Source organism: Hippoglossus hippoglossus, chromosome 22, assembly GCF_009819705.1.
Source record: "Hippoglossus hippoglossus isolate fHipHip1 chromosome 22, fHipHip1.pri, whole genome shotgun sequence".
NCBI lineage: Eukaryota > Metazoa > Chordata > Actinopteri > Pleuronectiformes > Pleuronectidae > Hippoglossus > Hippoglossus hippoglossus.
Genome location: NC_047172.1, coordinates 3486891 through 3500032, shown reverse-complemented (window position 1 = coordinate 3500032; position 13142 = coordinate 3486891). Strand labels below are relative to the sequence as shown.

Below are 13142 nucleotides of genomic sequence, written 5' to 3'. Positions count from 1 at the left end.
GGTCTCGTTGTGACCTCATACGTGTCAGACTACATGTAACATGTCAGAGAACGATTTTCACCTCTCAGATTGTTTCACAGGAAACATTTTGAGACGCCTGAGCGAAGTAAAACTGTTGCATCAGGAAGAAGTAAACTTAAAGCAAAGTCAGGAATAGAAACTTAACTTCCAGGACTGATCCTGAATCAAATGCTGGAAAACGGTTTTAATGGTTTAACTAGTTTTGTCAGATGTCAGGTAACAATATAGTTGTCACTGTTCTATGATTTCAAAAAAAAAAAGTTTATACAGCAAATTGTGAACTTAGGAACTGTATTAAATCCTCCAATTATAATGTGACTTTTTTTAAGTGACTTCAAATCCCAGTATTTGCTTTAGCTTCTTCTAACTGAAATCACGTGGCTCTGTTGCTCTTGTGCAGTGAAACGTGTTAAAGTGCACTTACACACACATTTTTATCTTGATAATTATGATGATAAATTGTATTTATGTGGCGCTTTTTGAGGAACTCAAAGACACTTTATTGAAATAACGACTAAAAGACACTAAAGATTAAAACGTTATTATTGTCGCACATGGAAAGCAGTTCTGAAGAGGTCAGTACTTTGCCCTTTGAATACTGTGTGCACACAAATGCATCATGAGGATGTCGTAAAGTCAAAAAGAAGATTTGCTTTAGAAATGTTTGAAATCGTTGTCTTTAAAAAAAAAAAAACCCGCTGCTCTGCCTTTTGTGTGTCTGTACTTTTGTCTATATAAACGTTCTTGTCCTGGAGTATCTGTTGTCGGGATCTGTGTGATTAGTATGTTTGCACAGTTGCCGGGGGAACGCAGCACGCTAGGCTGCGATCTCAACAAGAAAGCACATGTAGGCTGGAAGCTGCTGGCGCGTGACTCAGGTGAGACAAATAACAACTAAACACTGTTCACAAAGCAAACCGGTGATTATTGATGCATTATTATCAATAAAAATATTTTTTTATATTTTTCTGTGGTATCGGTTATGAGCAGTTTTAAACTTAAAATGTTCCCTCGCTATGTTTCAACGTTTAGTCTCACATATTCCAATAATAATTCAAACTAGCTCAGGGGGGTTTTTTTGTGCAAAGAGTGATAATTTTACAATGATATGTTTTGAAATAGTAATAGACATGTTATTGAATAATTTAATTCAAGGTCAAAAAAGTATTAAACAGTTGAACGGAGATGATTTGTGTCTTTTTGTTGCAACCTTTGAACAAAACAACACTAAAGACATTTTTTAATTCTGTATAACTTAATTTTCTTTTGGCATAATAAATCTCCCCTGATCTGCAGGAAACTACTTTGAATTGCTGTGAATTGTGTGTAAATATCTCAAACTAGTTAATTTTAGCAATGAGCCATGTTTTGTCATTTCCAGAATGATTATAAACGAGTCTGTCAGTCACTAATTAGTCTGTGTCATTTGTAATTCAGAGTGTTTACTCCTCCTTACAGTAACTGAAGCAACGTGTGTGTGTGACAACTGTGACCTCACTGCATGATTTATCACTCAACAAGCTTATTTTTTTTATAACCAGCCCAGAAACGCACTTGTCCTGTTATTTGAGGAAACCGAAAGGCTTCTGTCTTCTTACAGAAAAAACAACCAAACCAAACAACAGAGATGAAACCAGTCTTTGTGTTTCACGTGACTTCCCCGACACCTCTGCAGCAGCAGCGGGGATCTGTCGGCTCCTTCCCCCACCTTCACGCCGCGCCGCTCCCTCCACAGAGACTCTTGTTGTTCACGGCGGATTCCCGCTCTCGTCCTGAATCCTCCTCTCTGCTGACTCAGGCGACGGGAGACACGGTGTTTAGGGAGACGGGCAGGATTTTTCCAATTAACTGTTTCCCTAACAGACGACCGAGGGGGCGCAGCTCTCGTTAGTCGTGCGGACCTTTTACCTAAACTGCCCCAGATGCGATTGGCCTCACGTGTTCGTCAAGTCAAGGAGACGGTTTCAGGCCTTTTGGGGTCACAATGAGCTGCTCATGATGTTTATTTGCACAATAAGGAATGCTGAATGTCCCTCCGCTGTGTATTTGCACCTGCAGTGAGTATAGGATGTCCTGGAAACTCAAAACAAGGCCTGTGGCCCCTCTTGCAACTGCAGATGTCTGACGTATTGTGTGCAGCTTCAGGTGAGACCACTGCAGCATCGTCTCTCTGCCTCTTAACTTTCAAAACATCAGGGTCAGGGCTCAGCTCTAAAGACTCGGGGTCATTAGGAGGAGATTCCTTCCGTTCCTCCTGACAGGTGATTATTACTGAGGCAGTTAGTGAAAGGGCCGCCACACAACAACAACTACTTCTCCTCTTTTTTTTCCGAAGTTGGGCCCTTTGGATGGACATGAATCCCCCCCCCTCCCCCCTTCTGCAGGAATTCAGAGGAAATACCGGCTGATAAGTAAAACACCTGACACCTGTGCAACCGTCCTGCAGCATTCCTGACACCTCAGCCTCAATCACTGGTTCCCAACACAAGGAGAAACCCTCCTGAGGGGTCGTACTCTTCAAATTGTTCCTACGTCTCTTTTGGTTTTCACATTTTCTTGGATGGAGGGATTGCTCAGCTCTAGTTTTGCGTCACCGAACTCCCTGAACATGGAAAATCCCTCATTGACCTCCTCTTGGAGTTCGTAGCCCGGAGCATCTGCAGGTTTGTCCTTCCAATCAAACACTACAGCAGCATGTTTCACACTGATTTGCACATGCAACTTCAGCCAGCGAGGAGCAACTCATGAGTGGAACCTGCAGCTGGTTGGAATGAAAACCTGCAGACCTTTGTTCCCATCAGAGAAATGTTTTTTTATTTCTAAAGCATCATTTTTGTAGTTGCACGTTCTGCTTGAAAAGTAATGAAACCTTCAGACATTCAACTCGTGGAGATGTCATCCGTCGGTGACAAATGTGGCACGGCAGACGAAGCACATAGCTGTGAACTTGCTTTTATTATATGGCACGACTCGCCCCCTGACTCCAGAGGCTTCTCATCTGTCCCAGAGTCATGCACAGCTGGCCGTGAATCGCTGGAATGACTCTCAAGTCACAAAAACAAATCACGCAGAGACAGAGTTGGTGCTTTTCTTTTGACACATGCTTCATTTCCTCTCCTTGTTCCCGTGGCCTGTCCTCCGACTCGTGGAGTAGAAGTGTGCGACAACACGTTATTTGTCACTTGGGGAACATGTTTGAATGAACATGGTGCACAGGTGGCGTGAGCAATGAGGTGTTAATGACCTAAGCAGGTGGTAGAAACAGCTTTAATGAAACAAATAGCCTCTTTCAGAAACAACCTTTTTAAACGTGGCCTATGTACAATTTTAAAAAAAAAACAAAAAAAACAAAACACTATGATAGAGGTTGACGTTGTTTCTCGAAACGATGGAAGAATCTCTCCTCGTCCAGTCTTTAAATATGATGCTTTTCCCAGTGTCACAGATTACAGCATCTCACAGAAGAGATGTTTAGTCCGTGTGTGTGCGTGTGTGTCGTTCTCTAATGTGTCTAATTATACTTAATAATATTACATAATAAATAGTGTTGGTCCTCTGGTGCGTCAGAAGGGGACGCAGGGTTCGGGGCAGCGTCGTTGGACAGAGGGTTTTAGTCCTCTGAGGTCACGTCAATGTCCTCGGAGCTGGCCTGCTTGGTGGCGATGCGCCATCTGTTGATGTGGTGGTTTCCCTTCTTCTTCTGCTGGCTGTCTGGTCCCTCCTCCTCCAGCTTCTGTCGCTTGTACTTGGTCCGTCTGTTCTGGAACCACACCTTCACCTGGACGGAGGAAGAGCGACGCACGCTGTTAATTCACCAGATGCAACTCAAAAAAAAAATCATCCGACAAGGGGGACATTTTGACTTCTCACACTTGTGTTTACACCCCTGTTTGTTTGTTTGTTTGTTTGTTGGTTTGTTTGTTTGTGTTTAAGCAAAAACTACTTGACGGATTACCCCAAACCCACGGAGCGATGTCGTACGGGTCAGGGGGAGGATCCAGGAGCTTTTTAGCATTGTTTGACATTATCACTGTTTTCCCAGGGATTGATTGGTGAAAGAGATCAATCATATTTGTCGTGACATCTGTGAGCGTGTGCAGCTTGATTTGAATTTAATGATGCTATGCACTCTAATGCCATTCAGGGTTTAAAGGTCTGGACTTTAGAATGTAAAGTGCCTTGAGATGATGCATGTTGTGATTCGGTGCTGTGCATATTGAGTTTAAATTTAATTAATTAAAGTCTGACAATGAACTGATTTAATTTCTTTGACTACATGTAAGAGAATTGCAGAACAGCACAAAACTAAAGAAGTGTTGTCTCCAAATGTAAAAGGGAGGTTTTCCCTCTGATCAATATTCTAAACAATGTTATTAAACATAAAAACAGCGAATCATCATATTCAAGAACCTGGAACAAGGAAATCTTTGGTATTTTTTTCTTGAAAAACGATTAACGATGAATCTTTTATCAAAATAGCTGCCGACTGCATTTCTTTCATTCACCTTATCAATGAATTATCTTGTTTTTTCAACTATCTGTGATTTTCCTTCTCGGACAAATTAAACAATATCTGTCGGTATATGGCAGACTCTTTAAAATCTAAACAAAATGATAATTGTCATTTGTACAAAAATATTTGAAGAATGTATATATAATTTGCTCGAACATTTGATAACATTTATCTTTTTTTCTTTTAAACAATTCCACACAACCTTTTTCCTCCCTCGCTGCTCCTTCCCTCATTTATGCCTTTTATCATTTTCTCCTTCTTCATCGTGTTCCCCTGCAGGATGCAAAAAGCTCATAAACTGCTATTTAAATCTTAAGTGTTAACCTCTCGTGGAATTCACGAGTGAAAATTGCGTTACGGTAAAAGGTCACCGAGCTGAGCAGCGTCCTGACGGGCTCATGTTGCCGCTGTGACCTTGGAACACGAGCCCCGGCTGAGTAACTTATATTTGTCAGGATAGATTTATTTTTTTTTAAATAGCAACGAGCACCGGGCTTCGTCCGATCAGCTTCTTCCACGCTGGTGCCGTTCTCTCTCTCAGGCCTCGGGGAAGCTTCACCCGGACAGAAGCATGTTTACTCCTGAAGAGCCCTGATGTACAGACGCCAGGAGCTGTTCTTTTTGTTGTGGAAAAATAAATTGATAGTTACTTTCCCAAGTGCACGAGGGCTAATAACCGATCCTCCGCAGAGGTGGAGCGGAGTTCGATCCCCGTTTGGAATTGAACTGATCCTCCTCTGTGTTAACGTGGCTGCATTCTTCCCCGTTTCTTCACCAGCTGATGGAGACTGTGTGTGTGACGGGGATCGTCTCATAACTGACCATCTATATTTGTGTGGTCTCTTTTACTCATTGCAGTTTTGTTGCGATAACTTTGTACGAGTTAATATCCAGTTGAGCTTGTGCGTCACTGACTGACACAGAACCTGAAGCTGCATTGCTCCATGTTGCTGAGTCGGGGAAACCTCTCGTTTTATTGCCCATTAGGCCTAATTGATACCCAGATAATGTGGCCTCATTAAACTGGAGCATCAATAATATTTACACTTCGTCCTATAGCACGGATTGAACACCTTCAAGACACTTCGCCCACTGAGCTGCAGCCACGTCTGTGTTTGGAGAGAGGAAGAGAATATTTAATATATCTTTAAAGTACTGTGCTGCAAACTGTGGGTCTGATAAATAATAAAAGATATGCAGGTACCTCTACAGGTAATTTAAAATGTTCTTTTATTATCATTGTAACAGACTGAATATTAATATTTGAGCAAAAGTATTCAGTTGTTTCCTTATTTGTAATTAATGATTGTTTTAATATTATAAATTTAAATCACTCTCGTTTAAGTAAGAATTGAAAACCGGCCACACATATGTTATCAGTACTAATAATCAGCTTTCTATATTTTGAAGTAATTTGATGATCACAGTTACCATAATTTTATTTTTTATGATTATTATCCTTTTACAGAAGATTTTAGCTTCATTATTTTAAGGATGTTTCCATTTTGCTTGATGAATATCAACAGAAACTATTCTGACATATTTAAACTGACAAAAATTCTAAATAAAGTTGAAATTATTAACTATCTATTATTTCCATTTCCACCCCTTATTTACTTTCAGCATAACTCTTATGGTCCTTTGACGATGAGGAAATTGTTGAAATATTAAGCTAATTTTTCTCAAAGCGTTAATATTCCCGCCACTTTTTTTTTTATCAGACTAATAGTTACGCTTTTAGTTGTGTTATTGCGACATTTGAGACTAGCGTGAACACGAACCTTTCAATCTGTAGTGTAGCGGAACAAACTCTCTGAAATAACTGAGTTAAAGACAGAACTTGTCAGTAATGGAGCCGCGAGACAACTTTTAAACTCTTAACAGTTAGTAAGAGCCAGTGAGATTTGACGTTGAAGTGAGAAGATGCTAACTAGCCTCCAACTTCACCTTTGTTGTCCCTGTTTTGCAGCCTCGCAAAAAAGAAAGAAGAAAAAAGCTACAAACTTTAAATAACAGGAATACATCACATAACAGAAAACCTAGAGCTTGTGAAACCATCAATAAAACCAAGTAAGACCCTCACCAGTCACCAGGAGTGAACTGGGACCTCACGAGCCTGTGATGGTCTGTTGAGTTAAAGAACAACATGTCCAGAGACTCACCTGTGTTTCAGACAGACTCAGGCTGTTGGCCAGCTGCTTCCTCTCGGCTCCCACCACATAGTGGTTCTTCTCGAAGGCTCTTTCCAGCCGCAGCAGCTGGGACGGGGAGAAGGCCGTGCGGATGCGTTTGGGCTTCCGGGCGAAGGGACCGTGGAGCAGGAGACTGTCCTGGGACACCTCGTTACCTGGAGGACGGAACAGCCACATCAGGGGGAGGAGGTGACAACACAGCACCAACAACAGCATGAATCAGACATGAATCAAACATGAATCAAACATGAATCAAACAATAATCAAACAATAATCAAACATCAAACATGAATCAGGGTGGACACTGTGCACTTTGTCTCTTATGGACTTAATCAGACTTTTAATAGTTCTACTCTGAGTTTAAAAACTAATAAATGAATGAAGCTGTTATTATACCAGGATAATGGAAAGAAAAGGTCATAATAATAATTATAATAATTGTTATTATTATTATAAGTAGCATTAGTAAAATGACCTGGTATAGTTGTAAATAATGATGGCATTTATATTTGTTCTGTTCTGTCGTTTCTAATTCCAAGGCAAATTAAACAAATTAGTCGTAGTAGTAATAGTATGGTTATAATATTATATTTGTACAAGTAAAATGACATGGTATTGTAGTACATAATGATGCCCTTTATCAGACATAAAATATTTGTACTGTTCAGACGTTTATTATCCTGCAGGTGGGAAACTTGACATGCAGTTATGTGCACAATATTAAAGATAAACCAGGTAATAATAACATTAATCATAATTTACATTATTAATCATAATCATAATAATATGTACATGAATATTAAAGTGGGTCTTTTGATATGTTCCTAAAATGTCTCCTATATTAAACAACGTGCAGCAGCGAAATATCTCTACCGAAATTACCAAAATTAATAAATAATTAACTTCCCATTTCACACAGATTATGAAAAGCTATAGAAATGGTGAAAATGTCCGAAAAAATACTGACATATTTTCCACCTTTCATCTTTTCATGTAAACCCGCGTATTTCAAAGCCTTTCACGCACAACGAGCTGACCCGCACGTTTTAACGCATTCGGAGACATTGAGTTCAGTTTAGGACGAAAATGTTTTTGTGAAAATATTGAACAAATCATCTCAAATATTCTCTGTAATTAATTTGAAAATCTATCAAACACATTTCATATTAAATGTAATTTAATACCATTTCAAACCTTTTTATATTAGAGAGAAGGTGAAGATTCGAGAACGCCACGTTTATTATATTATTAAAATATTATTTTTTAAATATAATTTATAATTATTGCGAATCATCTTGGGATGTTAATCAGTAAACTAATATTGTAATTACATCCAACTTCAAATTTGTAAATATAGTTTAATGGTTTATTCTGATAATTTACGGAAACGTTATAGATTCACATCGTTGGCATCGTCTTTATTATTAAAAAAATGCATTTTCTGGAAATAAAGTGCAGTTTGTATGAGATGTTTCTACTGGTTAATAATGGCGCTGAGGTTGTTCTGGTGTTAATCACTGCAGATTCGATTCCTGATATTAGTTTCTCTCCATCCTTTCTTATTCTCGTTCTGTTGAGACGATCCTCGTGCGTTTTATCTGTGTGGATGTTGTTCTGCGATAACACGGCAAAGAAACTGTGGTTTGACCTGAGGCGAGTTTTCATGTGTGAGGGACGAAAAAAAGAAAATCAACATCCGCGCTTATCTTGTGCTGCTGAGGTTTCCTGAGGAGCTGAGAGTGGAAATGTGAGAGCATCCTGCAGCCAGACCTTATATCCTTTATTTATACTGTATATATATATATGTATATGTATACTTAGCCTTTATATTTACTTATCATTTACATATATATAAACCGCCTATTCTATATTATCTGTGGCTGCAATTTACTGTTCAACCAAGAAATATTTTAAACGTTATCTAAAAGTTCTTATTTTGAAAATACAAAGACTTGGGCTTACTTTATGAATTATGAAAAGTTAATATGGCTTTTAACTAGATATCTATGTTTGTGAAGCACTTCTGTAAATAAAGTTTTATTATTATTATGAATCCACACACTTACACTTTTTAAGGTGACCTTTCAGGGATAAATTCAGTTTTCCAGGAGTCTCGTCTTTTAGTGAATTATATTTAAATGTCCACCACGCTTACCCTGAAACCTGTGTCCGAAGAACCTGTTCCGTAGGACCCAGGGGTAGAAGTTGAGCGGGTCTCGGTGTTGCGTCCCGAAGAAGTGCGGATGCTGGAGGTGGGGGCCCCCGAGCTGGTGGGGGGACACGGTGAGGGAGGGGTGGTTCACCGCATCCGGGAACACCAGGTCCGGGCTGTGGTACAGGGACCTGGCCGCCGGTGGAGGAGCCTGGTACCCGTTCATTAGGGCGTCTGTCGCCGGGTTGGAGTAACTCAAAGCCGTGGGACGGATGGGCTCCTCGGCCGCGAGAGGATGCTCCTTGGCCACCAGAGACTCTATCGTGAAGCAGCGCTTCCCCGCAGAAGAAAACATCATGTCTCGAGAGAAATGGAAACTAGAAAAGAGAGATAATCGGTGCTCCTTCCTCTTGTGGCTCCGGTGTCAGTGATGCATGATGCGCACGGCCGGTGTGTGGAGGTGCTGCTCCGGTGGAGAAGCTGCTGCAGAACTCAACAGTGCTGCAAATTGCCCTGATCCATGGAGGCTGTGCGCACTCGGAGCGTTTCTGTGCACAAGTGCGCACCGAGGAAACGCGCCCGGGAGCTTCCATGGATCCTGACGCAGCGCAGGCGGAGAGCTGATTGGAGCAGAGCAGCTGCCAATAGGTCTCCGCAAGTGCGCGCTCCTCGGATCACACGCAGAAAGGGCAGCTTAGTTACTGGGGCACGCTGGGAAAACATGTGTGCTCCAATTAATGGCTCATTGCGAGTCCGCGCTCGGCCCTAATGTTTGGGTTTCTGAGGGGGAACAATCCGCCGCTGGGGGTGAGAAAGTTCCACTTATTGTGTCGGAGGCGTTTTCTGCTGCGGTGTCGATGTTTGGAGCCACAACAAATTAATCTTGCGCAAGAAAATGACTCGTGGAGAGAAATGGGATTCTTCTTGTTCACCCTGTAGTGGCCGTGTAACACTTAGGCCCCCGTTCCCCCCCATTATACAAGTATACAGCTGCTTCTTTTCGCCAATAATGAATAAAGCCTTTATTTACTTGAATCGTGCATTGAAACTTGAAGTGGAGGAAAGGTACAGATGGATTTGACCTGAAACTTGATTAGTTTTTCTATCCATTTGTTTGTATTTCAGCCAAAATCCAGTGTTTGGTGTTATTTATGTCTTTGTAGATGTTTCCGACATATCTGAGCAACCTCCTTATTTCTGCTGAATCAGATCTAGAACTGCAGCAGGACCTATTTTGGGCCTTTAGAACAGTAGAATTCTTATTTTTGATTTTTTATATTTCTCACACTTTTATACAGTGATAGTTTGGTTTAAAGGGAAACGTAGAAAAAAAAAAACAATTTTCAATAATTTGTCTTGGTGTTTAATTTAGGAGTCTGTAACCTGCACCTCAAATAAGAATTAATATGTTATCATCATAATAATAACAGGCTACTACTTATAATAATACCAATATTAGCATACTACTAATACTACTGATAATAATAATAATAATAATGATAAATATGCCCTAATTATTTAACGTTGCAATTTAAAATACATTCTGCAACGAATCCCATATAATCTAATTAATTTGAATAAGAATCTGTCAGTTTCCATGTTTACTTATCATTTTGTCAAGTTTATTTATTCAAAATGTGTTTTATTTCCCCCACGAATTGAGCAAAACAAAGATAATGTTTCACCCAAAGAGTAAATTTCTGTCGTTTCTGGATAAAGACTCATTATAAACAGACTAACTGAAGAAGACCATTGGTTTAAAAAACTCCCGATTTGACTCTTTTCTAATAAAGTTAGTTGAGTTTAATCTGCCCGTTGCAGCAGGAAACCTCCTGGTGTGAACGTGCACGTTGACTTCGTCCCTCTGCGGCTGCAGCCGGTGAATCATTTACCTCCTAATACCCTCGTTTGCTCGCCGGTTGCATTAGAAAATCATTACCGATGGAAATTATGAGGTAAAACAAGTTGTTGATTAGTCGTTTAGAGCTAAAGGCTCCTAAAGACGGCGGTAGCTTCCTGTGAGTAGCTTTATATCCCCAAAAAGAGCATTTATACAGATTTATTTCTTATCCAGTTGAATCTCTTTCAACATCATGGACCGTGTGTGTGTGTGTGTGTGTGTGTGTGTGTGTGTGTGTGTGTGTGTGTGTGTGTGTGTGTGTGTGTGTGTGTGTGTGTGTGTGTGTGTGTGTGTGTGTGTGTGTGTGTGTGTGTGTGTGTGTGTGTGTGTGTGAGTGATCAGATACATATCTACATTTGTTTTCTGGGTGGACCTGAGAACTGAATTCCTCAACACTGTTTACCTGGAAATATTTCTTTTTGCTTCTGTTTGGCTCATAAAAACGCAACACGTTGAGTTTAACAGGCCAATAAATAATTTCACTCCTATTGAATCCTTGTTTGTGTCGAGTGGACCCACGGAGGATTGAATATGGCTCTTTGACTGTATTTCGTCTCTTTATTTAAACTACACATTCAGTTTGAAATGAAGATGTTTTAACTGAAATAAAGACCATTTACGAACAACAGTTACGAAGTTTAGACATGAAATCGGGGGAATAACCAACTAACACTTTCGTGCGTAAAACCAGGATTAACCCGGCCGCCTCTTCCTGGACTCTTGTCACACACTTCTTTATTTTGTGATTTCATGTCTAAACCTTGTTTCATATTGTTTTTCTGACGCCCCCTCTCAGTTTAGCAGCAGCAGAGAGGAACTGTGCTGCTGCTTTGGGTTTAATGATGAAACCGTGCGGGCCTGTGCGCACTGACCCTGATCGCTGCTGGTTAATAGATGATCCAACCGCTGCGCATTAACACAAACAAAGCAGGACACAGTCGCTTTGTCGCTGTTCCGCTGAACCGACTGTTGTTTTTTTTTACCCCCGCGGCTGCGGAGGAGAGTCTGAGCGCAGAGGAACTCAACCGTGCGTCATAGTCTGCGGAGGAAATCACTTTTATTGTGAAACTATTATTTTAATTACACTGGGACGCGGAGCTGGAGCTGTGACCTTCGTCCTGCTCGTGTTGGACAATTACAGATGTGACACAGAAGTAAAATAGACGTTGTTTGAATGTGGTTTCTGGTGATTTTATTTCCTGTATGTTCACATCACAGATGTAATCAGATTTTATAATTGTAGCTTTGCTTCAATCAGGGATTCTGGGTTCACTGGTCACGCGGGTTACACATTGTCCAATCAAGTCAACTGAAGGAGAGAATATTCAATATTTAACAGGAATGAGGCTTAAGGTGCAGCAGAGGGAAAACTTCCCTGAGTAGTTTCACAATAGCAGTAGAGAGCTGCTCTTTCTATATGACGAATATATTTTAAAAGCTTGTAGTTTTAACTCGTTTCAAACCAGTAACTCCAGCAAACTGCTGAGGATTTGCAATATGTCAGAAAACCAAACCAGTCATTAAACTTGACGAATGAAGCAGGAGCAACAAACTGAACATGTTAAGTTTTCACTTATATAAGATGTTTATTTACTTTATTTGACCTTCCGGCGAGTCCAAGTTCCCCATCTTTCTAACACTGTGTAACTTTGTCAAGAAAAGTAATGTATAAATACATTTTATTATCTAAATGTAAATGAAGCAGTAGAGAAGTTTAAAACTCAGTCAGCACATGGTCTCTTTTTAAAAAACAACGTGAACTGAGCTCATGCACAAGTTTTAACCAAACTTCCTGACAAACGTGAATAAAGTCAACTTTGGCCAAACTGTTCAGCCACAGTGAAAATATATCCAGACATTACTCTAGTAAATATATCATAATTACATTTATATTTCAGACACAGGGTCCAGATATAATACAAAACTATATATATGTACAAATACATATATGAGCAGGTCTCTGTTTGTTGTGAACAGCTGCGGGGAGCTGGTCCAGCAGAGATCACTTTATTTTAATCGGCTTTATTTAAAATAACTCCAATCCAAAGAAAATATTCCAACAGATGTTTTGTTTATAAAACCCGTCCAACCTCCACAGACTCCATGTTCGACAGAGGGACCAGTGTGCTGCCCTCTAGTGGCCTCGGTGTGTCCCTGTGGTGGCGTGTTGACTGATGAATACAAATATAGTCGAAGCCCTAATTGCTCTAATTTAACAACAATGCAGGCTCTTATATTTTAAACTCAATGGACGATATGACCTTAACGTCCCCTGTGATACGTTAAATCTCCTGACGTGGTGGGTGTTAATATTTTGCTGAGATCAGGAGTTGTTGTCTGAGCAAAGTGTTACAGGTTTGAGAT

General features: G+C 40.3%; 2 protein-coding genes and 1 long non-coding RNA gene across 3 annotated transcripts in view; 1 reads left to right on the top strand and 2 right to left on the bottom strand.

The window, feature by feature from the left end:
- sfxn5a (sideroflexin 5a) overlaps positions 1-1014 on the top strand; it is a 42148-nt gene extending 41134 nt beyond the window's left edge. The window contains exons 17-18 of the mRNA XM_034575513.1: positions 502-596; positions 658-1014. The gene's annotated coding sequence lies outside the window, so the exon portion shown is untranslated. The remainder of the gene's footprint in view (positions 1-501; positions 597-657) is intronic.
- Positions 148-1430, bottom strand: LOC117755600. The gene is made up of 3 exons (XR_004612625.1): positions 1277-1430; positions 520-535; positions 148-160 (listed from the first exon to the last, which is right to left on the bottom strand). It is a non-coding gene; the product is annotated as an uncharacterized LOC117755600 (long non-coding RNA).
- Positions 1431-1611: 181 nt separating this feature from the next.
- On the bottom strand, positions 1612-9445 carry emx1 (empty spiracles homeobox 1). Its single transcript, XM_034575516.1, has 3 exons — positions 8882-9445; positions 6697-6881; positions 1612-3799 (listed from the first exon to the last, which is right to left on the bottom strand). The coding sequence occupies exons 1-3, from the start codon at positions 9234-9236 to the stop codon at positions 3632-3634; spliced, it is 708 nt and encodes a 235-aa protein (XP_034431407.1). The 5' UTR covers positions 9237-9445; the 3' UTR covers positions 1612-3631.
- Between the last annotated feature and the right edge of the window lie 3697 nt (positions 9446-13142).